General features: G+C 37.8%; 1 protein-coding gene across 2 annotated transcripts in view; it reads left to right on the forward strand.

The window, feature by feature from the left end:
- PDHX (pyruvate dehydrogenase complex component X) overlaps positions 1-26476 on the forward strand; it is a 77441-nt gene that overhangs the window by 1255 nt on the left and 49710 nt on the right. For both annotated transcript variants that reach the window (XR_014297110.1, XM_082660688.1), the window contains exon 2: positions 12537-12617. Coding sequence is in view for 1 of the 2 variants with exons in the window: in XM_082660688.1 (XP_082516814.1) it covers positions 12537-12617 (81 nt within the window). In the remaining variant the exon portion in view is untranslated. The remainder of the gene's footprint in view (positions 1-12536; positions 12618-26476) is intronic.

Raw genomic sequence — 26476 nt, forward strand, 5'->3', positions numbered from 1 at the left:
TTTTTCTTCACATGGGTGGCGGGCAGGTATTGAGTGTATTACTACCTGCGCATCATTCAGTCACTCCACAGGATGAATTGTAATATAAAAAATTAGGTGCAGTAGGCATTGCCTACATATTCTGAGCTACTTGAGGCTCAGAAAAAAATGTTACACGAAGTTAATGTTAAGATGATTTCACTGAGATTTTAAGATCCAGTGATGAGACTTTTTTTGTTAATAAGTGATGTATTCTGGTAATATCTACATTGTGAAATGGTATTTCAGCAACCGTCATGATAGCATTATTTTAAATAAGGTACTAAAATTCCAGACTGTGTATAAAGGATGGTAAGACCATTTAAGAGTTAAAGTATATGTCACTGACCTCGCTGTAAGTTTCTAAGATGATATACTCTTAAATACACCTTATTGTTGTCTTGAGCATCTTTTGCCTTTGCGAAAAAATGTGTAAATCCCCAAACTCTTATGTATGTGTTCATTCTTTTCCTACACTCTTGAGTGGTGATTTCTTTTTGCCCTTGTTCCAAGATTGCAGAATAAACTAGGATTCATGTAGAATTTAAATTTTATAGTTTAATACCAAGAAGACCAATATTGCAAGCTGAAACCTCTTCTGAAGTGTTTGGTTTATTTCATCCAGAGAAAATAGTTCTGCAGCCATTCTGACATACCTTACAGTTCCAGCAGGGTCTTTATAAATGTATCATTTAGTGCTAAGTGTATGAAGGAATCAACAGATTCTGTAAATAAAATGGAGTGTATGGTGACTCTTTTTATTTTTTGTACTTGGTAAGCAATACATTTACTATAGCTGGTGATCTACTGGATACTTTTCTTCAATCAAGGCCTTTCTTGTGTTAATGAAACATTTCTAGGGAAGAATTAAGGTTGGTAAATTTAAATTCAGGCGAGTTTCTTTGGGAATCTACTAACACTGATTTTTAGAGAGGCGTAAACCTATTTGAAAACTGATAAAAGCTATACCACTTCTTCAGAAAAATGCATACATGCAAAATTTTGTATGTGATTCTAGGGAACTTGTAGATCTCCCTGTAATTTATCTATAAATGCCACCTAGTCTCCAGGCTATTACCATGAACATTTTGGTCATTTCCTGCAGAAAATAATTGTGCTACTTTGCAAGGGTATTTGCCATATCTGAGAACAAGAAAGGTGCATTTTAATATAGGGGTTCGAACTGTAAACAAATGACTCTTGGATACATTTACACAAGTGACTACAACAAAGGCAGTTATCTGGAAATTTTGATTCATATCTGGGTTTGGGTTACGTTTGTGCGTTTAGGCTCATCCGATCATTCACCTTTACCTAAACATCTGTACTTCTCTTTCCTTTCTTTGCTCATATTGTTCCTTCAAATGGAGTGACCTTCCTTGTGGTTTGAAATTTTTCTTGTTACTTCAATGCCACCCTCTTAAATCTTTTTACAGGCTCCTGGCAAGGGAATCGATGACACTCTAGAAATGGGTAATTTGAGGAGAGTTTTATAAGTGACTATTTTTGTGAATTTAGGCTGTAGAGATGGTGCTGTACTAATGGGCTGTTTTTTTGTATTTTTTTTTTTGCGGTAGGCGGGCCTCTCACTGTTGCGGCCTCTCCGGTTGCGGAGCACAGGCTCCGGACACGCAGGCTCAGCGGCCGTGGCTCACGGGCCCAGCCGCTCCGTGGCATGTGGGATCCTCCCGGACCGGGGCACAAACCCGTGTCCCCTGCATCGGCAGGCGGACTCCCAACCACTGCGCCACCAGGGAAGCCCTAATGGGCTGTTTTGAGTAAGGTGCTGTGACCACCCCTTGGCTTGAAGAGGCATGGGAAGCGAGCACTTCCTGGAACTGGGGAGGAGGGAGCCTGTGGGAGGACCTCTGATGGAGCTGTGCCCTTCAGTTAAAGGATCCAGCCAGGCCAGGCAACCCTTCAAGGAGGGGGCTGGGGAAAAAAATGTCCTGACCTCACTATTCTCTCTCCTTTCGGTCTCCTGCTTATTCTGCTCATTGGCAGAACCCAACTGGAGGCCAAAGCAAGGAGGCCTGTTGATGTAGCCCATATAGTAGTATGGGGGAGGGTTGATGAATAGATCTGGAAGGGCAGATGGGAGATGCCTCCCCAACCCACCTGACTTACCCATCAGTCATTACACTTTATATTGATGCCTCAGCTTTAGCACTGATACGATCAAGTCCTGGCTCGTGTGTGTCTGTATGGTAGGTCTCATGCTAACAGAGGGGAAGAGAGCAATTGTAGTTTCTACACTTGGAAGAATCAAATGTAGTTTCCTTGGGTTGTTTCCCTAGGCCAGTGCTTTGCACAAGAGTAAGCACAGGCTCTTTATAACTGACCTGATTTTTAATGGGATTTTTCTTTCTACATTTGAATAGCTGAAAAGGAATCAAGTCTATGTAGGCTTCTGGGGCACTTTTTTTTTTTTTTCCGGTACGTGGGCCTCTCACTGTTGTGGCCTCTCCCGTTGCGGAGCACAGGCTCCAGACGCGCAGACTCAAGCGGCCATGGCTCACGGGCCCAGCCGCTCCGCGGCATGTGGGATCTTCCCGGACCGGGGCACGAACCCGTGTGCCCTGCATCGGCAGGCGGACTCTCAACCACTGCGCCACCAGGGAAGCCCCTGGGGCACTTTTTATAGAAAGAAAAATGTTCCTTTTGGAACTATGGCATCTAATTTGGATTTTGGGGTTTTTTTACTTGTACTCCTAACTCGAGTCATCCTTGACTCCTGACTTTCTTATGCCACATCCAAACTATCAGAAATTGTTCTTGACTCTACCTTTTAAATGTAATCTGACCACTCCTCACCACTTCTGCTACCAACTAGACTGGTGCAAGCTACCACCACCTCTAATCTAGATTATTGCAGGAGTGTCCCAATAGATGTCTCTACCACCACCCTTGGCCCAGTACCGGCCATTCTCCATGCAGCTTTCAGAGTGCTGCTTTTAAATTATAAATCAGATCATGTTACTCCTCTGCTGAAAACCCTCCAAGAGCTCCTCATTAAACTCAGAATGAAATCTGAAGTCCTTAACTGTGGTTTACAAAGCACAATATGATATGAATCCTCCACCTCTCTGAGTTCAGCTCTGACCATGCCTCACCTCACACTCACTCCACTCCAGCACACAGGCTCCCTTGGTGAGTTCTGAACACACCAAGCATGCTCCCTGCACATTCTTTTTTTTTTTTAACTTAAAAAATTATTTTTAATTTATTTTTCTTATGTGGGTAAACATACAATTTATTTTTTCTATGTTCTTTTTTAATATTTTTAATTTATTTATTTTTGGCTGCATTGGGTCATCGTTGCTGCACGTGGGCTTTCTCTAGTTGCGGCAAGCAGGAGCTACTCTTCATTGCGGTGTGCAGGCTTCTCATTGCGGTGGCTTCTCTTGTTGTGGAGCATGGGCTCTAGGTGCGTGGGCTTCAGTAGTTGTAGCACCTGGGCTCAGTAATTGTGGCTTGTGGGCTCTAGAGTTCGGGCTCAGTAGTTGTGGCGCATGGACTTAGCAGCTCTGCGGCATGTGGGATCATCCCGGACCAGGGCTCGAACCTGAGTCCCCTGCATTGGCAGGCGGATTCTCAACTACTGTACCACCAGGGAAGCCCTCTGCTCATTCTTGTGCTTGCTGTTTCCTCCGTTTCGAAGGCTCTCCATCAGAGATTTGCATGGCTTCCTCCATTCAGCTCTACTCACTTTGTCAGAGGATGCCTTCTCTGATCAAACAATAAAATAGTTCCTCTACTGCGACTGGGTCCCCTTACTTTCCTTTCTTTTCTTAGAAGGATCTGGTCCTTAATATGCCTTTTCAGTCTCTCAGGACAAGTGTTCTAAGTCAGTAAAGGAGAACAGGTGACATGTTCATGGGTATCTTCACTTTGTATTTAAAATCCCATTATTTTAGCGTTTCTGCAGGGTTTATAGTTGTGACCGTCTCAAAGCATGTGCAGTTTTTCTTCTTTTCTTTTTTGTAAATTATAGCCTTGTGAACATAGCCATGTCTGTGGAACTGTAAACAAGTTCAATTTTTTTATTGTGGTTATTTATTTTACTCACTCAAAATTTTTTTCATGGCTTTCCATTGCTATTTAAATAATGTCAAACCCATTAACTAGGTATTAGAGTGTACTAGAAGGTACTATGGCTACCTACCATAAGTCAGTAGTCCCAACATACTTTTTTTAACTTACATGGCCTACCTTTCATTTTCATTACATTCTACTCTTTAGCCAAACTAAACTGTAATTCCCACCTCTTTATTAGCATATGATGTTTCCCTCACCTGGAATATCTCTGCTGGTCCCTCACCTTGTTTTATTGCTCAGCAGATTTTTTAAATTAAAAGTTATTTTTTATTGTAAAATATATATAAAATCTACCATTTTAACTATTTTTAAGTGTTTAGTTCTAGGGCATTAAGAGTGCTCACATTGTGTGCAGCTATTACCAGTGTCTCCAGAACTTTTTCTTAATCCTAAACTGAAACTCTGTACCCATTAAACAACAACTCCCCATTCTCCCCTCTCCCTAGCCCCTGGTAACCACTCTTCTTTCCCTGTGAATTTGCCTCTTCTAGGTACCTCATAAAAGCAGAATCATAAAATATTTGTCTTTTTGTGTCTGGCTTATTTCTCTTAGTATAATGTCTTCAAGTTTCATCCATGTTGTTGCAGATATCTGAATCTCATCCCTTTTTAAGGCCAAATCACATTTTATTGGATGTATATACCACAATATTTTGTCTATGCATTCATCTATCCATGGACACTTGGTCTGTTTTCACCTTTTGGCCATTGTGAATAATGCTGCTGTGAACATGGTTGTGCAAACACCTGTTCGAGTTCCCGCTTTCAGTTATTTGGGGTGTATACCCAGAAGTGAGGTTGCCTGATCAAATAAATGGTCATTCAATGTTTAATTTTTTGAGGAACCATTGGGTTGTTTTTCCACAGAAGCTGCATTGTTTTACTTTTCCACCAACAGTGCACAAGGGCTCTAATTTCTCCACATCTTGCCAACATCTTGTTTTCTGTTTTTTTTTTTTTGATAATAGCCATTCTAATGAGTATAAAGTGGTACTAGCACACAAATCAAGATTTCCTTTTTTGAACAGCTAGAATCTCGACTCTCAGCTCTTTGGCATTCTCACAGCACGTTTATATGCTACCCTCTAGTACTTGTGTATTTGTCTTGACTTCCCATTTAAACTATAATCCTTTGAGGTCAAGATTCTGGTCTTATGTGGGTCTAAGGCTAGGATAGCAGGAGCTCAGAAAACATTTGTTGAATGCCTAATTTTACCCTTTAGCTTTGGTAGTCAATATGACAGTACCACAGAAAGTAAAACATTTGCCAGTGACATTAATGAGAGTTTGGTTTTCAAATGTGCAATACAGTTAAAAGAGAGTTCAAGAGTTAGTGTACTTTAGCAATGAGGACAAGGCTGGATAAGGTAAAGAGTAGAAAGGAAACCTTCATGTTTAGATTGGGAAGGTGAAAGGAACCTGTGAATCCATGGCTCATTACTGAGGAAGGATTTGTAAAGTAGGATATTGTGATACATCTAGCCAACTGTCTGGCTGCCTTCAGAGTCTACTCTTAACCATTTCTGTGCTGCCTATTAATAATAAACAGCTAACAGTTTTGAGACTTACTTTTTGCCAGACTCCATTGTAATGACTTGGCATGTGTAACCTTATTTAGACCTTACCAAACTCTTTATTTTACAGAAGAGGCAATCAGAGCACAGAATGACTAGGTAACTTGTAGGTGCTGGATTGATAATTTGAACCTAGGCAGTTTGGCTCCAGTGCCTGTTCTCTAAATCACAGTGGTGTGCTGCTGCTTAAGTTAAAAAAAAAAAAAAAGTCATTTTATTAAATAATAAAATATTTTAACACAGTCGTGCATGCATATAGTTTAAATAGTCAAATGGTACTAAAAGTCTTATAGCAATACGGTGGGTCTCTGACCCATCTCTCCCTGCTCCCCCCAGTCATCTTCCTCCTTAGAAGCAACAAGTTTTGTCTCTTGTTGCTTCTAAGTGTCCTCTGGCATTTGTTCATCTCTCTATTTTATGTTATATATTATATATGTTATATATTATCTGTGTATGACTTCTGATCAGTCATCCCCGTTTTCCTTCCACCATTCCCCCAATGTAGTTATTTTGCAATTCTTAATTAAATCTATATTCAGTGCTTACACCAAACAAATAATGCTTAACTGAGAATTGTCCTATATCGTCCCATATTATGATTGTTACCTTTCTTACTTTTTGCTTTTTTTCAAGTCGTTGCCTTTAAAATTTTTTCTTCAGTTTTCTCTGTAACTATTACTAATTCATCCCACACCATCTAATAGCTTTTTAGCACAATTTCTGTTATTGTCAGTCACTTCAGCTGATCTCTCAGTTAACTTACTTTTGCACTTTCTATATACAGTATCTCCAGGTGTGTAGGTTCAACCTCTGTTCCGAAGGTCTTCTCTTTTACCTCTGCAGAGGAAACAACCTCCAGTCTTCGGTTGAATGAGGGTTGTGTTACCCAGCACTTAAACAGCATTTACCCAAACCTGCCACCCCACCACCCCCAGTGTTTCCAGAGGTCCTCAGTACTGCCAGTTCTTGGGCCTTTGGGAAATTCTTGTATAAACCAGGTTGATTATCTCAGCTTTCTCCACTTCTAGTTTAGCATTCAGCTTTCTAGTCAATTATTACTATCTACATTATTTACTTTTCTGCTTCCAAAATTGTGTTCTATTGTTCCTTCTTTTCTCCCTGTTCTTGTGGGTTTTTGTTTAAAGGTAACAAGAAACAAAGAAATAAAAAGCAGGTATAATAAAACCATCAACTAGAGATAGGTACTATTGTCATTTTGGAGTATATCCTTTCAGTCTTTGTGTACATACAAGCTAAGCAGGTGGAAATTGGATTATGCCATATATACTGTTTGTGGGCGTCTTTCATTACATTTATTACTCTAAATGATATTTTCTCACAAACTATTACGCATACATTTTCTATTGTTGTTCATTGACATTTTCAATGTATTCTTATACCAAAATAAGTATTTGACATTTTCAATCTATTCTTATACCAAAGTAAGTATTTGTGACATTTTCAATCATTCTTATGCCAAAATAAGTATTTGAACAAAGAAGACCCATATGACAAGCACTTATCTTTTAAAAAATTGCTTTACCTTTATTCAAAACTGCAGTATTAATATTATTCTATGCCCTGGTATTGATTTTGAAATTACCTTTACGTCTTATGGCTTTATTTCATCCAGCCTGCAGATGGCAGAATTGTTTTATTTAAGCAGAAATTTTAAAGGTCAATTTTATTTAATGAGTTCTTGCATTAGAAAAGAGAGGTGATTAAATGAGCAGCATCTCTTCCTATTAAAAAAGAAGCAAATTAATATAAGGAACAGAGAGCTGCACTAAAAAAGTACAGGGTAATTTATTTCTTCAATTTATCTGTCTTCATTTCATGATTTTTGTGTTTGGATTATAGTCGTATAAATGGACTAGAGCATGACGTCCAAGCAGTACCATAAGTAAATTGTGGAATTTCCTTAATTACTTCAGTCAGAGTAATGGGGCTTAGATCTGTTTCATTATTAGCCACAAAGCTATTTGTTCTGCATTTGTATTTTAAGAGTTTGCTTATATTAATCTTTTTTTTTTAAATCTGGAAACCTTTTAGAATTGATGTATAGATCATCAGTTTAAAGCTTTTACAGGTTTTGCTGAGGTACGAGTGTTTTGAGATAAAAGAAATCCTCTAGAGAACAAGAAATTAGATTAGTGTAGTTTGCTGTAAGATTCAGTAATTGATCATTTGCTCATGTGCCTGAGAAGGAAGGTAAAGCAGCAATATACTGAGTGAAAAATTTCAACTTATTGTGTCATTATATTGAGGCAATAAAAAAAGAGATTAAGACAGTTGTGACGGATTTGTGAGACTCTGCTGTTAAAATCAGTATATTTAAATATAAACTGGAACAACGTACATTACGGTAGTTACCTTAGAAGTTTTTAAATATGTTTTTTAACTGCTATAGAAGGGCAGACTTTATAAGCCGTTAGGTATACTTTGTTAGCTTGATGAAAAGAAATAGAATTCTAAAATGACTACAAAAGGGTTAAAGTCTAACAAAATTTGGGGTATTTTTTGAGTACTAATTGAAATAACCTGTATGACCAGTGGAGTAAAAAACTGCATTTCCTTTATTCTTACTATAGTTTGTCCAGTTATGAGTAGGAACTGTAATTGGTGCCCATTTCAAGGCCTCCTCAGTTTGACAGGAAAAAGGTAGAATGTACTGCTTATTGGAATGAGAAGGGAAGCTCCGTATAATTCCTAATGAAATTAAACAACATTATGTGTAGGTTAAAATTCCAAGGAGTCTAGAAAAGCCCACACTATCTTCAGTAGAATTGATGGCAGCCATAAAGGCCAGATATTAGTTATATGCAGCCCTGTCATTCAAAACTGATATTATGATTATATAATTACTTTCCCACTGGAAAAAATATATTTGGAAAAGATGTATATAATGTTCAGGTTGAAAGAGGATATACTAGAATGAAATATGCATTATTATTAGTAAATTAATGCTTCCTTTTAAAAATCATTTTCTAGCATGAGCATCTGAGGATAGGTTAGTTAGATTTAGCAGAAAATACATTGCACATTGTGCTCTCCATATAAGTCAGTATAAGCAATCCAGAGATAGTACCGAATAATGGAAACGTCCAAAATGTCTTTCTTTGGTTTTTGTCACCTTCATTTCGGAGTAAGGATAATGATCTATTACAGAATTTTTATATTTTATTGTCATTCAGAGAAGCAGTTTCAACTCATCTATGAAGGGTGGCTGTATGAGGAGTGATTCTGTTCTTTTTATTTTTAAAATATGAAAAATTTTAAGATTCTTGATGTGGTAATTCATAAAACGCAAAAAGTTTCATAATGAAGTACTTAATGTCAGGAAAAATGTGAAGGTCTCGTAGGTGAGAGAATCATAAAATAAACATTAATTGTATCATGGCAACTAGAATCAAGGTATAAAAATATTGAAGAGAGACTTTGTTTTGAGAGAACTGAGTTGATATTTGTCATAAATTGGAATCTGGACATAGAATCATAGAAGTTCATTTATTTTGCTTCTTTGTAGTGGAACTCTATTTGATGTATAAATTTACTGTGTGTATGATTTTGAAATATTGCATCTCGTAACGCCAGGCTTGAACTTTTTGATAGAGAGGGATTGTTAGGCTGCTTGATTGGACACGTGAAGAATGCTCACATGGATTTGATATGTCTGGTTCTGTTTGAATTTCTGGATGAATAGGCTATAAATAACCAATGATTAATTAGGTGATAATCCATATTAGTAAGGATAATCAGTTAACGATGAGCAGCAGTACAGTGTAGGAGAGGACAGCCTTGAGAGCTAGGCAGAATTCAAATCCCTGAATCAGTGGATTGTAGTTTTCTCATTGATGAAATGGGTGTGTTGACTTAGAATTTGGTTCAGGCTCTATCATTGTTGGGGTATTGAGAGTGATGATTCTACATTTCTACCCTTGTAGATTGGTACCAATTGAGAAGGCAAAAACCAGACAGATGGAGATCAGAGTAACAGTTTTAATGTTGATGGTTTTGTTGTATTGGAAAATGTGACTTAAATCTGTGACCTTCTACAGTTGGACTCCTCAGCACAACCCCTGTTTAGACTTTGGGCTTTTGTTTGAGAGAGACAGTTTGTGTATACAAAGCAAACACACATCCTGAATTGCTTCCCAGCACCCACTGGGCCCTGATGGCAGGAATAGAGAGAGGTGGGCTTACTATCTGCCTTTGAAAGGCAGGTCCATTTAGGCCTAGTGCATAGAAGAACTGAAAGGAAAATACAGGTTCCCTATAGGCAGACAGGTCTTAAAATGAGGAAAAGGCTGAGGCAGTTGTATTTGCCTGGATCCTTTTCCCAGTCCTTTAGAGGGGAGTGAATGAACAGTGACGGGAGGATAAAAGCTTCCTTCCAAATGCTTCAGAAATGGTACTTCTTTACCATGAAGCCATAGGAACTCTCCATTTGAAATTACAGTAACATTAGTTCAGTTCCCCAAAGGAAATATTTAACTACATTTAACATTAGCATTCAATTCCCTTATTATTATTTTTTTTAAGAAGATGTTGGGGGTAGGAGTTTATTAATTAATTTATTTTTTAATTTTTGCTGTATTGGGTCTTCGTTTCTGTGTGAGGGCTTTCTCTAGTTGTGGCAAGCAGGGGCCACTCTTCATCGTGGTGCGCGGGCCTCTCACTATCGCGGCCTCTCTTGTTGCGGAGCACAGGCTCCAGACGCGCAGGCTCAGTAGTTGTGGCTCACGGGCCTAGTTGCTCCACGGCATGTGGAATCCTCCCAGACCAGGGCTTGAACCCGTGTCCCCTGCATTAGCAGGCAGACTCTCAACCACTGCGCCACCAGGGAAGCCCCCCTTATTTTTTTTTAGCACATCTTTATTGGAGTATAATTGCTTTACAGTTGTGTTAGTTTCTGCTATATAACAAAGTGAATCAGCTGTATGTATACATATATCCCCATATCTCCTCCCTCTTGAGCCTCCCTCCCACTCTCCCTATCCCACCCTTCTAGGTGGTCACAAAGCACCGAGCTGATCTCCCTGTGTTATGGGGCTGTTTACTACAAGCTATCTATTTTATATATATGTCAATGCTGCTGTCTCACTTCCTCCCAGCTTACCCTGCCCCCCACCCCCATGTCCTCAAGTCCATTCTCTACGTCTGCGTCTTTATTCCTGTCCTGCCCCTAGGTTCATCAGAACCTTTTTTTTTTTTAGATTCCATATACACGTTAGCATACGGTTTTTGTTTTTCTCTTTCTGACTTACTTCACTCTGTATGACAGTCTCTAGGTCCATCCACCTCACTACAAATAACTCAATTTTGTTTCTTTTTATGGCTGAGTGGTATCCCATTGTATATATGTGCCACATCTTCTTTATCCATTCATCTGTCGATGGACACTTAGGTTGCTTCCATGTCCTGGCTATTTGTAAATAGTGCTACATTGAACATTGTGGTACATGTCTCTTTTTGAACTATGGTTTTCTCAGGATATATGCCCAGTAGTGGGATTGCTGGGTCATATGGCAGTTCTATTTTTAGTTTTTTAAGAAACCTCCATACTGTTCTCCATAGTGGCTGCATCAATTTACATTCCCACCAACAGTGCAAGAGGGTTCCCTTTTCTCCATACCCCCTCCAATATTTATTGTTTGTAGATATTTTGATGATGGCCATTCTGACCAGTGTGAGGTGATACCTCACCGGGTTTTGATTTGCATTTCTCTAATGATTAGTGATGTTCAGCATCCTTTCATGTGTTTGTTGGCAATCTGTATATCTTCTTTGGAGAAATGTCTATTTAAGTCTTCTGCCCATTTTTTGATTGGGTTGTTTGTTTTTTGATATCAATTCCCTTATTTTTAACCCTAAAACATCAATGGCGGGAAAAAAGCCCTATTCTACCCTTTTCCACATTTGAATTATGTCAGATGTGGTGTATTTTGCTTTTTTGGGTCAGAGAGTTGAATAATCTGAGGAGAGAATAGGTTTTGTGGAAGATTTCAGGCAATGTAATTTGTTACTATGGCTACTGCTAAATAAGAACTGGAGCACTCTGAACTATTTTATTAGTATAAACTTTATGTAAATTGTAATCTAACAGCTGTGCGCTCTTTAAGTATGGTCCTGGACAGTGGAATTATCGGGAAGCACATCTGGCCAAATATATAGCATGTCTCCTTTTTTGATATCTAAGGAAAAAGTGGCTATGCTTTATTGAGAGGTCACCCTGGTTTGAGTCTATCTTTTTGGATCCCTAGCTGAACTGTGGTATGAAACACAATCTGAGATTAATTTAACTACTTAAGTTCACTTACCGTATCATTCTTAACAAAGCAAACCTCTGCTTTTCACACTTAACAAGAACCTTTGATTTCTGAATAGTGTAATATTAGATTAAAGTAAAAACACAACCAGTTTCTAAAGTTTAATCTTGATTATTCTGTTGTAAGTCTAATAATTCTTCTGTTGTAGGTTATCAGAACTCTAGTTTTTTTGGGGTTTTTTTGTCTTTTCCTTTGGTCATTCTATTTGTAAATTTTTTTTTCAGCAACAAAAGGGGAAGGAGAAGAAGATGAAACATAAATCAGCTTTTCTTTTTTTTAATCTTGTAAGCACCTGGCTTGAAAATATGCATAGAGGGCTTGGGGAACTATGAAAAAGGAGTTGAAAATATTCCAGAAAAGATTACTGAACACTTAGTTTGACCAGTTGGGTGTCTTTCAGACTGTGGAATATTTTTTTTCTCAAATTGAATTAGATATTAATTTACTTGAACTTGTTGTTGCTGCCTCATGAGGTGCATTATTTTTTGTGTTTAATCTTCCCTTTTTTCAATTTCAGCTGATCCTATTACGATACTAATGCCATCACTGTCTCCTACCATGGAAGAAGGGAACATTGTGAAATGGCTGAAAAAGGAAGGTGAGCAATGCATTTCTAATACCTGTGTTATTTGATCATTCTGGTGTTTTCCTAATCAGGTGGTTTACACAATACATGATATACATGAAATGATTGGTTCCTTTGCTTATTAATCTTAATTGTTTAAATAAAAATTTCTCATGGTAATGTAGCAAAGGTTTTCTGGGTTCAGCCTGTATCTCTTCACAAGCAGAGAATGGTAAACTATTTTAATGCTTTTTTCCAAGTTTTAGTTCTTATTCTTAGCTTTTAGTTTCAACATCATAAATTTGTCAGTCCCCTAAAGTTAATTTGTGACTTTATAATGATTCTTTGTGTCTGCTTCCTGTAGCTAGGCAAGCTGATTATAAATTTCATTGGAAAGAATAGATAAGTAAGAATAATAAGAAAAACTCTCATTAAAGAAGAGCAGCAGAGGAGAGCTGTAGACCTACTAGATATTGAAACATGTTATTAAGCCTTTATAATAAAAACTGTGGTATTGGTGCTTAAAAAGACAGACTAACAGAACTGAATGGAAAATGAGGAAATAGACATGAATATTTAGTGTTTAAATAATGAAGGAAGACGATATTAGATTTAGTCTTTGTACTATCCCAATGATAAATTACAAGTGAATCAGTCACTTAATATACAAAAATGAAACCAGACAAGTACTAGGAAAAAGGCTGGTGAATTCCTCTGAACCTGGAAGTGGATAAACACCCTAACTACAACTCAAAATCCAGATGCAATAAGGGAAATATAGATAAATTTTATGGTAAAAATAATAACTTTATTATAGCTGAAAACATAATAAATAAAGTAAAAAAGATGACAAATTGGAGAAGGGTATTTGCAGTTTTTAATCACAAAGGGTTAGTATTTCTAAAAAATAGAGAATAAGAAAACTATCAACTCAGCAAGAAAATGGGCAAGATATAAGAACAGATGGTTTGCAGAAAAAGAACTGCAAATTGCCTCTAACATATGAAAAGCTATTTAATATTTGTACTAATAAATATGCAGAGTAATACTACACTGATACATCATTTCTTACCAATCATATTGACAGAAATTAAAAAGTTTGACAAGTTATTCTGTTGATGAGACTGTGGAGGGAATGGGGGGAAGCAGGCACTCTCAAACATTGCTGTAGGAAATGCAAAATGGTATAAGACCTAGGGGAGAGAACTTGTCAATACCTAGAAAACTTACATTTATATTTACCCTTTCGCCAGGCAGTTCTATTTCTAGGGATCCTATCTAAAGGCAAAAATAAGAAAAGATGCACATGTGAGGCTATTTATCGCAGCAGTGTTTGTAATAGCAAAAGTTAGAAACAATCCATCTGTTGGTCAGTACACAATTTGATGAATAACATATACTATATCCACAACTACAGAAAGGAATGAAGAGTGTCTCTTTATACTATTGTAGAGTGACTTTCAGGGGAAGAAAGCAGGGTGGTGACTAATAGATATAGTGTGTATCATTCATTGAAGAAAGGGATGGGAATACTAATATTTGGAAATTTTTTTTAAAAAAGGATAAAACAAAAACTTAACAACAAAAAAATGGTTATTTGGAGTGTGATGGAGGAAACAGTGTGGTGGGTGGAGAGAGGAGCAGAAGCTAGACTTCTCTGAATACATCTTGTTTTGTCTCCTTAACTTGGAACCATATACATATTTTGCATAATTTTAACACAGAATTTAATTTTAAAAGATCCCTAAAAATGGAAACCAATTGAAACAGAAGAACCTAATTATATATTGAGTTGCTGATATAACAACCATGCAGGGAGGGGCTATTTCAGATGTCAACAAACTTGACTATCTATCGCTACTAGATTGTAATTAAAGGACAATGACATCTCTAAAAATATCTTAAACTGTTTAGAGTAATAGTATTATAGTGGTTATGTTGGTATTGTTATTCTAAGGTTTTTTAAAATTATGGGATAAAGCAAATGAGTGGTTAAGATGATATTATTGGGAATCCAGCCTTTGAGTGTGGTTTAAAGGAAAAACAGATGAAAGATAGCTAAGGTTAAGGAAAGATCCTGTGATGGTAAATTTTGTAGCTCTTTTTCATGGCAGGGCCTGGAAAAATGACAAACCCACTAGCAATGAGCACCCCTAACAATGAGACTTTAGTATCTAATGTCATTTCTTACTAAAGTAAACCAAAGCTCTTTGGAAAATAGCTACTTCCAGGTCTGGGGCAGGAAATGTACAAGATGAGCTTGGAACATCTTGTCAATTTAGAAAGGAAAACAGTTATCAAAAACTTCTGAGGGCGTCTTAAAGGACTCAGGAGCCAAAAATGGGACAATTTGAGGATCAGTAAGAATAATATCTACAGTGTATTGAAACACATTAAATATATTTAAATTTGAAGCTCACAGTAGTACTAAAGAAAAATACTATTAGTTGGTCTGCTTTGGGGGATGCTAGTAAATTAACTTATTTTGAAAACTGGAAATAACTTGGAAAGACTCAAGTATTTTTCCCTGCCTTTCCTATATGAACTGTAGCTTAGAGTAACCAAGTAGTTGGTGATGATAAGTTTCTAATTATTGGCATATCCCAACTCTTAAAAGATGGAGGAATGATAGAATGTCACTGTATCACAATTTTGCAGTCTCTAATGAATTAAGGGATATAGCCAGTGACCATCAATGGTTGCTAATATCACAGAAAGAGAGAAAACCAGATAGTACCACCAGCTATAAGGTTGTCTTGCCAGAAAATTGAGCTGAATTGATCAAGCCTGTAGTTCTTGCTACCAATTTCCAGGAAATATAGGGGAAAGAGGCATGTATCTAATGACACCGTGAGGAATATATCAGCATAACCCAGACTGTGGGGATTTCTACAGGCCAATTTCGTCAACAAATAAATGTCAAGGGATGGGAAGATGGGGAAAGGAAGGAGGTAGGGGAACCTATAGCTTCAAGGAGATTTAAGAGACCGGTTCCAATGTAGGGAACTTATTTTGTTGATGATTCAAGCAAATAAAACATTTGGGGAATTTGAAAATTATATGTTTAATTAGATTAAGAAATTAATCATTTTAGAGGTTTAATGATACTATGCTAATAATTTTTAAAATCTTACCTATAAGAGATATGAGTTGAAATATTTATGTATGAAATGATAGTACATCTGGCCTTAACTTCACAATACCTCTGGTGGGAGGATAAGATTATAAGTATTCATGAGTCAGTTGACAGTGTAATAGTTGTAAAAGTTGGTTCATTAACTTTCCTTATAACTTTTTTATATGTTTGAACCTTTTGTACTAATATATATTTTCTAAAGTTGTCCAGTCAGTAGTCTTTGGGATATAACTTGGAGTGAGAAACTATTCTTTCCTCAGCTTTTTATAAGCTCCAAGTGAATTTGAATCTTGCTGTTACTAAGAAAATACTTGCTACAATACTACCTACAAAGCTGTATTAATCTATTGTTTATAGCAACCATTTTGCCAGATTTTTTTAAATTTATTTTTTTACTGAGGTAACATTGGTTTATAACATTGTCTGTTTCACGTGTACAACGTTACATTTCTACTTCTGTATATGCTACAGCATGCTCACCACCAAAAACTTAGTTTCCGTCTGTCACTACACAGTTGATCTTATTTGCCCATTTTGTCCTCCCCTCCTTCCCCTGGCCCTTCCGCTCTGGTAACCACTACTGTGTTCTCTGTAGCTACGTGTTTGTTCCTGTTTGGTTTGCTTTGTTCATTTCTTTTGTTTTGTTTTGTTTTTTATATTCTACATATCGTGAAATTCTACAGTATTTGTCTTTCTTTGACTTATTTCATCTAGCATAATACCCTCAAGGTCCATCCATGCTGTTGCAAATAGCGAGATTTTCATCTTTTTTATGGCTGAGTAGTATTCCATTATATATATGCATATATCTCACATCTTTTTTTTTTTTTTTTTTTTTTTGGCAGTGCGCGGGCCTCTCACTGTTGTGGCTTCTCCCTTTGCGGAGCACAGGCTCCGGACGCGCAGGCTCAGCAGCCGTGGCTCACGGGCCTAGCCGTTCCGTGGCATGTGGGATCTTCCCGGACCAGGGCACGAAACCATGTCCCCTGCATCGGCAGGCAGACTCTCAACCACTGCGACACCAGGGAAGCCCTATATCTCACATCTTTATCCATTTATCCATTGATGGGCACGTAGGTTGTTTCCATACCTTGCCTATTGTAAATAATTATTTTGCCAGATTTTAATACTTAGTATGGTGCTTAAAAAATAAGACTAAGCATATGAAGGCCAAAGAGATAAGGATGCTACAGCGCTCATGGTGCAGAAGGAGGACAGAGGAAAAATTACTGTGAAGGAACCTGGAGAAGGAGACTTTTTATTTTTCTGACAGCTGCTTTCTTTTCCTTTTTCCTTCCTCTGGTCATTGCCATATGTGTCTGTAGAGTAACCAGGTACTGACTGTGGGATGGATTCTTTTAGCCATCTCCCTATGCTTTACTCATTCTGCAACATGTTAAACTTTTGGGGAGATGAATCTCCAGTCCCTTATTAGGGCTCATTGGACAGATGCACAGAGAAATTGACCAGATGAGTTCCCCATAGCCATTATTATGCTTCAGCGTGAGAAATGGTCTGGGAGGATTTGACTGATTCCAGAGACTAGCCCTGGCAAGGACTTCTAGGGTCTCTGTATGTGATTCAGTGGGCATGGGAGGTCATCCAGGCAAATGTTGGTATTGAGTGGTCCAGGCTAGCGCTCATAAAATTGTATAGATTAAAAGCTTTTGCACAGTAAAGGAAACCATAAACAAGATGAAAAGACAACCCTCAGAATGGGAGAAAATATTTGCAAACGAAGCAACTGACAAAGGATTAATCTCCAAAATACACAAACAGCTCATATGGCTCAATATCAAAAAAACAAACAACCCAATCCCCAAATGGGCAGAAGACCTAAATAGACATCTCTCCAAAGAAGATACAGATTGCCAACAAACACATGAAAGGATGTTCAGCATCACTAATCATTAGAGAAATGCAAATCAAAACTACAGTGAGGTATCATCTCACACCAGTCAGAATGGCCATCATCAAAAAAATCTACAAACAATAAATGCTGGAGAGGTTGTGGAAAAAAGGGAACCCTCTTGCACTGTTGGTGGGAATGTAAATTGATACAGCCATTATGGAGAACAGTATGGAGGTTCCTTAAAAAACTTAAAACAGAACTACCATATGACCCAGTAACCCCACTGCTGGGCATATACCCTGAGAAAACTATAGTTCAAAAAGAGACATGTACCACAATGTTCATTGCAGCACTATTTACAATAGCTAGGACGTAGAAGCAACTTAAGTGTCCATTGGCAGATGAATGGATAAAGAAGTTGTGGCACATATATACAATGGAATATTACTCAGCCATAAAAAGAAACAAAATTGAGTTATTTGTAGTGAGGTGGATGACCTAGAGACTGTCATACAGAGTTGAAGTAAGTCAAAAAGAGAAAAACAAAAACCATATGCTAACACATATGTATGGAATCTAAAAAACAAAGTGGTTCTGATGAACCTAGGGGGAGGACAGGAATAAAGACGCAGACATAGAGAATGGAACTGAGGACACGGGGAGAGGGAAGGGTAAGCTGGGACGAAGTGAGAGATTAGCATTGACATATATACACTACCAAATGTAAAACAGATAGCTAGTGGGAAGCAACCGCATAGCACAGGGAGATCAGCTCGGTGCTTTGCGACCACCTAGAGGGGTGGGATAGGGAGAGTGGGAAGGAGACGCAAGAGGGAGGGGATATGGGGATATATGTATGCATATAGCTGATTCACTTTGTTATATAGCAGAAACTAACACAACGTTGTAAAGCAATTATACTCCAATAAAGATGTTAAAAAAAATTGTATAGAGAGAACTTAGGCAGTGAGTAAGAGTTCAGAGTCTAACAGAGTTATGCTGTGATTCTAGGAGATGAGCCGTTCATGGCAGTGAGGACAAATGTTGGGCGTTGGGAAAAAGGCTGCAAGTATTTAGTAGCTTGGGAGTTTGAGAGAAGGTCTCAGTTCTTGCAGGTGGGGTGGGCAGGGCTGGGGTGCTAGGAAACTCAGCAAGAGAAATTACAGAATGGGCCTCACAGCAGGAGTTTGGGACTGTGGAATGGGCCACTATAGAGGATAGGAGGTATGGCACAATGAGGCTATCCAGATGACAATGACTGGTCCTTGATGTGCTATGTACCACCTCTGATTGGAAGCACAACTTAATTCTGTTCCTTAGTGGTGAACATGTCTGAGTTTTGATGTTTCCTTTTGTGGTTATGACTGGCATATTAATAATCAATAGAACAGACCCAGCAGCACTGTAAATGACTGATCAGTAAATATATTGGCACAGGGGAGAGTAAGGCAAGAGCAGGAGATGTGACAGGCATCAAGAAGGCTTTACAGATGAGGTACTATTTGAGTTGGTCCTTATATAATACATGGGCTTTTTTTTTTAAAAAAAAAAAAAGAAGGACATTATAAGTAATGTAAACAATTTGTCAAAATCTTGGAAGTGAGATGTCATGACATATATTTTGGCAACCGTAGGTAGTTCTGGCTGCATTAAGGGCATGGTGGATGTGAAATAAGATAGGTTATAGGAAGGATCTTGAATATCAAGCTGCAGTTTATTAGTCTGTGAGTGTCCTTATCCTAAAGCCAAGAGGTAAGGACACTCATGGTTATTTTGTAGGAAGTGGTCTTTACGTGCTTTCTTGAGCCCTGACAGTAGCCTTGCACTAAATGGAACAGGCCCTAGGAGTGCTCTCGTATCAAGAGCTAACTGTAGGCAATTTAAGTAGTTCCCTTTACAGGCTCACATTGGAAAGGCCAGTCCTGAGGACTTCTAGTCAGTATGACCATCTAAACAGATGCGGTCAGGGTTCTGCTCACTTTGGGGTAGAAAATTATAAGACAGATTTTTTAAACGTAAGTTGAGCTTAAACACAGGAAAGAGGAATCACCAAATTCAGCAATGTCCAGAACGGTGAGCAGGAGTTGACTACATGCCCCGCTGGGCCTGAGCTGGAAGGGTGGAATAACTGAGATTGGGAAACAGTGGTGTTTTTTTGTGGGCAGGTGGGGAAATTGAGAATTAGGTTCAGGAGGAAACTTGCAAAAGCCTCTTAGCCTCATCCACCAGAGGGCAGATAGCAGAAGAAAGAAGAACTCAAATTCTGCAGCCTCTGGAACAAAAACCACATTCACAGAAAGAGAGACAAGGTGAAAAGGCAGAGGGCTATGTACCAGATGAAGGAACAAGATAAAACCCCAGAAAAACAACTAAATGAAGTGGAGATAGGCAACCTTCCAGAAAAAGAATTCAGAATAATGATAGTGAAGATGATCCAGGACCTCAGAAAAAGAATGGAGGCAAAGATCGAGAAGATGCAAGAAATGTTTAACAAAGACCTAGAAGAAATAAAGAACAAACGAACAGAGATGAACAGTACAATAACTGAAATGAAAAATACACTAGAAGGAATCAATAGCAGAATCACTGAGGCAGAAGAACGGATAAATGACCTGGAAGACAGAATGGTGGAATTCGCTGCTGTGGAACAGAATAAAGAAAAAAGAATGGAAAGTAATGAAGACAGCCTAAGAGACTTCTGGGACAACATTAAATGCAACAACATTCTCATTATAGGGGTCCCAGAAGGAGAAGAGAGAGAGATAGGACCCGAGAAAATATTTCAAGAGATTATAGTCAAAAACTTCCCTAACATGGGAAAGGAAATAGCCACCCAAGTCCAGGAAGCACAGAGAGTCCCATACAGGATAAACCCAAGGAGAAACACACCGAGACACATAGTAATCAAATTGGCAAAAATTAAAGACAAAGAAAAATTATTGAAAGCAGCAAGGGAAAAACAACAAATACAAGGGAACTCGCATATGGTTAACAGCTGATTTCTCAGCAGAAACTCTACAAGCCAGAAGGGAGTGGCATGATATACTTAAAGTGATGAAAGGGAAGAACCTAGAACCAAGATTACTCTACCTGGCAAGGATCTCATTCATATTCGATGGAGAAATCAAAAGCTTTACAGACAAGCAAAAGCTAAGAGAATTCAGCACCACCAAACCAGCTCTACAACAAATGCTAAAGGAATTTCTCTAAGTGGGAAACATAAGAGAAGAAAAGGACCTACAAAATAAACCCAAAACAATTAAGAAAATTGTCATAGGAACATACATATCGATAATTACCTTAAACATGAATGGATTAAATGCTCCAACCAAAAGACAGAGGTTCGCTGAATGGATACAAAAACAAGACCCATATTTATGCTGTCTACAAGAGACCCACTTCAGACCTAGGGACACCTTCAGACTGGAAGTGAGGGGATGGAAAAAGATATTCCATGCAAATGGAAATCAAAAGAAAGCTGGAGTAGCAATACTTATATCAGATAAAATAAACTTTAAAATAAAGAATGTTATAAGAGACAAGGAAGGACACTACATAATGATCAAGGGATCAATCCAAGAAGAAGATATAACAATTATAAATATATATGCACCCAACATAGGAGCACCTCAATACATAAGGCAACTGCTAAGATCTATAAAAGAGGAAATCGACAGTAACACAATAATAGTGGGGGACTTTAACACCTCACTTACATCATTGGACAGATCATCCAAACAGAAAATTAATAAGAAACACAAGCTTTAAATGACACAATAGACCAGATAGATTTAATTGATATTTATAGGACATTCCATCCAAGAACAGCAAATTACACTTTCTTCTCAAGTGCGCACGGAACATTCTCCAGGATAGATCACATCCTGGGTCACAAATCAAACCTCAGTAAATTTAAGAAAATTGAAATCGTATCAAACATCTTTTCTGACCGCAATGATATGAGATTAGAAATCAGTTACGGGGTAAAAAATGTAAAAAACACAAACACGTGGAGGCTAAACAATATGTTACTAACTAACTAAGAGATCACTGAAGAAATCAAAGAGGAAATCAAATACCTAGAGACAAATGATAATGAAAACATGATGACACAAAACCTGTAGGATGCAGCAAAAGAAGTTCTAAGAGGGAAGTTTATAGCTGTATAAGCCTACCTCAAGAAACAAGAAAAATCTCAAATAAACAATCTAACCTTACACCTAAAGGAACTAGAGAAAGAAGAACAAACAAAACCCAAAATTAGCAGAAGGAAAGAAATCATAAAGATCAGAGCAGAAATAAATGAAATAGAAACAAAGAAAACAGTAGCAAAGATCAATAAAACTAAAAACAGGTTCTTTGAGAAGATAAACAAGATTGATAAACTATTAGCCAGACTCATCAAGAAAAAGAGGGAGAGGACTCAAATCATTAAAACTAGAAATGAAAAAGGAGAAGTTACAACAGACACCACAGAAATACAAAGCATCTTAAGAGACTACTACAAGCAACTCTGTGCCAATAAAATGGAGAACCTGGAAGAAATGGACAAATTCTTAGAAAGGTATAACCTTCCAAGACTGAACCAGGAAGAAATAGAAAATATGAACAGACCAATCACAAGTAATGAAATTGAAACTGTGATTCAAAATCTTCCAACAAACAAAAGTCCAGGACCAGATGGCTTCACAGATGAATTCTATCAAACATTTAGAGAAGACCTAACACCCATCCTTCTCAAACTCTTCCAAAAAATTGCAGAGGAAGGAACACACCCAAACTCATTCTATGAGGCCACCATCACCTGATACCAAAACCAAAGATACTACAAAAAAGAAAATTACACGCCAGTATCACTGATGAATGTAGATGCAAGAATCCTCAACAAACTACTAGCAAACAGAATCCAACAACACATTAAAAGGATCATACACCATGATCAATTGGGATTTATCCCAGGGATGCAAACATTCTTCAATATATGCAAATCAATCAATGTGATACACCATATTAACAAATTGAAGAATGAAAACCATATGATCATCTCAATAGATGCAGAAAAACGTTTTGACAAAATTTAACACCCATTTATGAAAAAAAAAAGACTCTCCAGAAAGTGGGCATAGAGGGAACCTACCTCAACATACTAAAGGCCATATACGAAAAACCCACAGCACCCATCATTCTCAATGGTGAACAGCTGAAAGCATTTCCTCTAAGATCAGGAACGAGGCAAGGACGTCCACTCCCGTCACTGTTATTCAACATAGTTTTGGAAGTCCTAGCCATGCAATCAGAGAAGGAAAATAAATAAAAGGAATACAAATTGGAAAAGAAGAAGTAAAACTGTCACTGTTTGCAGATGACATGATACTATATATAGAGAACCCTAAAGATGCCATCAGAAAACTACTAGAGCTAATCAATGAATTTGGTAAAGTTGCAGGATACAAAATTAATGCACAGAACTCTCTTGCATTCCTATACACTAATAATGAAAAATCTGAAAGGGAAATTAAGGAAACACTCCCATTTACCATTGCAACAAAAAGAATAAAATACCTAGGAATAAACCTACCTGAAGAGACAAAAGACCTGTATTCAGAAAACTATAAGACACTGTTGAAAGAAATTAAAGATGATATCAACAGATAGAGAGATATACCATGTTCTTGGATTGGAGGAATCAATATTGTGAAAATGACTATACTACCCAAAGCAATCTACAGATTCAATGCAATCCCTATCAAATTACCAATGGCATTTTTTACAGAACTAGAACAAAAAATCTTAAAATTTGTATGGAGACACAAAAGACCCCGAGTAGCCAAAGCAGTCTTGAGGGAAAAAAACAGAGCTGGAGGAATCAGACTCCCTGACTTCAGACTACACTACAAAGCTACAGTAATCAAGACAATATGGTAGTGGCACAAAAACAGAAATATAAATCAGTGGAACAGGATAGAAAGCCCAGGGATAAACCCACGCACCTATGGTCATTCAATCTATGACAAAGGATGCAAGGATATACAATGGAGAAAAAATAGTAAGTGTTGCTGGGAAAACTGGACAGCTGCATGTAAAAGAATGAAATGAGAACACTCCCTAACACCATACACAAAAATAAACTCAAAATTGATTAGAGACCTAAACGTAAGACCGGACACTATAAAGCTCTTAGAGGAAAACATAGGAAGAACACTCTTTGACATAAATCACAGCAAGATCTTTTGATCCACCTCCTAGAGTAATGGAAATAAAAACAAAAATAAACAAATGGGACCTAATGAAACTTAAAAGCTTTTGCAAAGCAAAGGAAACTACAAACAAGACGAAAAGACACCCCTCAGAATGGGAAAAAATATTTGCAAATGAATCAACGGACAAAGGGTTAATCTCCAAAATATATAAACAGCTCATGTGGCTTAATATTCAGAAAACAAACAACCCAATCAAAAAAGGGGCAGAAGACCTAAATAGACATTTCTCCAAAGAGGACATACAGATGGTCAAGAAGCACATTAAATGCTGCTCAACATCACTAATTATTAGAGAAATGCAAATCAAAAGTACAATGAATGAGGGGGCTTCCCTGGTGGCGCAGTGGTTGAGAGTCCGCCTGCCGTTGCAGGAGACACGGGTTCGTGCCCCGGTCCGGGAGGATCCCACATGCCGCGGAGCGGCTTGGCCCGTGGGCCATGGCCGCTGGGCCTGTGCGTCCAGAGCCTTTGCTCCACGGCAGGAGAGGCCACAACAGTGAGAGGTCCGCTTACCGCAAAAAAAAAAAAAAAAAATCCTACAATGAGGTATCACCTCACACCAGTTAGAATGGCCATCATCAGAAAATCTGCAAATAACAAATGCTGGAGAGGGTGTGGAGAAAAAGGAACCCTCTTGCACTGTTGGTGAGAATGTAAATTCATACAGCCACTATGGAGAACAGTATGGAGGTTCCTTAAAGAACTAAAAATCGAATTACCATATGACCCAGCAATCCCACTACTGGGCATATACCCAGAGAAAACCATAATTCAAAAAGACACATGCACCCCAATGTTCAGTGCAGCACTATTTACAATAGCCAGGTCATGGAAGCAACCTAAATGCCCATCCACAGACGAATGGATAAAGAAGATGTGGTACATATGTACAATGGAATATTACTCATCCATAAAAAGGAACGAAATTGGGTCATTTGTAGAGATGTGGATGAATCTAGAGACTCTCATACAGAGTGAAGTGAGTCAGAAAGAGAAAAACAAATATTGCATATTAATGCATATATGTGGAACCTAGGAAAACGGTACAGATGAACCGATTTGCAGAGTAGAAATTGAGAGACAGATGTAGAGAACAAACGTATGGACACCAAGAGGGGAAAGCGGAGTGGGGTGGGGGTGGTGGTGGGATGAATTGGGCGATTAGGATTGACATGTATACACTGATGTGTATAAAATGGATGACTAATAAGAACCTGCTGTATATATACCAAAAAAAAAGCTGGAGAAAAAAAAGAATTAGGTTCGGTTTGGATGTGGTAAAGTTTGAGTTCCTTTTTAGATATTCAAGGGAATGTGTTCAATAGACAGTTGATTATAGGAGTTAAAGTTTAGGAGTGAAGTCTGACTTGATAGACATTTTAGAGTCACCACCCTATAAATGGAATTTAATGCCATAAAATGGCTAACAGACAAATATATTTATTTGTCTTGGAATAAAAATGCTTACCTTGTTGAAAATGTTCTCTCATCGGCATTTCTTCATGAGGCTTTGGTGTTCAGATTTGTGGTATTTGCATTTTCTGGAAACCCATACGTAGAGGTAAAGTGGTCCTGGGCTGATAATCTTCCTTGGTTACTTGGCAGAAGCCATTATTCTGGAAGAACATAGTCTCTAATCCAACTCACACAAGATTCCCAGATAAAGTCCCACTTAACCACAGATTCACAGTTCCAAATTTAATAATTGACATGGAAGCTGCCCTTTAGGGGCAAACGTTATTAGGCATAACAAGTAACAGGATTAGACCTCCAGGAACTTCAGCTAATTGGAATTACTAGATACGTAAAAACGTATGTTTGAAACGACAAAACGTGTAAGAGAAGGAATTGAAAATATGAAAAAAGACAAACACTATCCAAAAAGTCCAGACAGGTTTGAAAAGAACAAATAGAACTTCTAGGAATGAAAAATGTTGTCTCTAAAATTAGAAAATGAAAAACTCAAGGTTGGATTAAGGTGTGATTAGACGTGTCTTACCAAAGGATTCGTGAAGTTCAACCTGTTAGCCTGCATGCAGTAGCAGTAGAGAATATAAAAGAGAAGCTAAGACACGAATAATAAAATGAGAATCCTCTGCTAACCCAATAGGAAGAATTCCAGAAGGAGAAAAAAGAGAGAATGAGGAAGAGGTAATATTCAACCAAAAAATGGCAGAGTTTTCTAGAATTTGAGAAAGACACATGTCATATAAATGAAAGAGACAGTGCTTCATTAGGAAGCATTTTGAGCAATCGGCTCTGCATGGCTGCTGCCATCTTCTAAAATAATTATCAGTATCTAAGAAAGTTTCACCTTTATAAATAATGCAGTCAGTTGGAATCTATTTTTAAGTTTTTTTCCTGATGAATTACAGAGCTTTGGCTATTTCCATATCCAGTATGACAGAGTGTTGGTGTCATTAAAGAATGATTCAGACACAGACCAGCCTTTTAGGATTATTATAAAATGATTAAATTTCTTCACACTTTGAGACCTTGATAGGCAAGTAGATAGGAGGATTCTTTGGACCACATTTATCTCTCAGACTTCTAGCTCGCTGGCAGTCTGATAAGTTATTCACACCCATTAGAATATGGTGAGTATAATGCAGAGCCAGGAGACAAATGGTTTCATCATTCTATT

Source organism: Grampus griseus (assembly GCF_964374135.1).
Source record: "Grampus griseus genome assembly, chromosome: 8".
Taxonomy (NCBI): domain Eukaryota; kingdom Metazoa; phylum Chordata; class Mammalia; order Artiodactyla; family Delphinidae; genus Grampus; species Grampus griseus.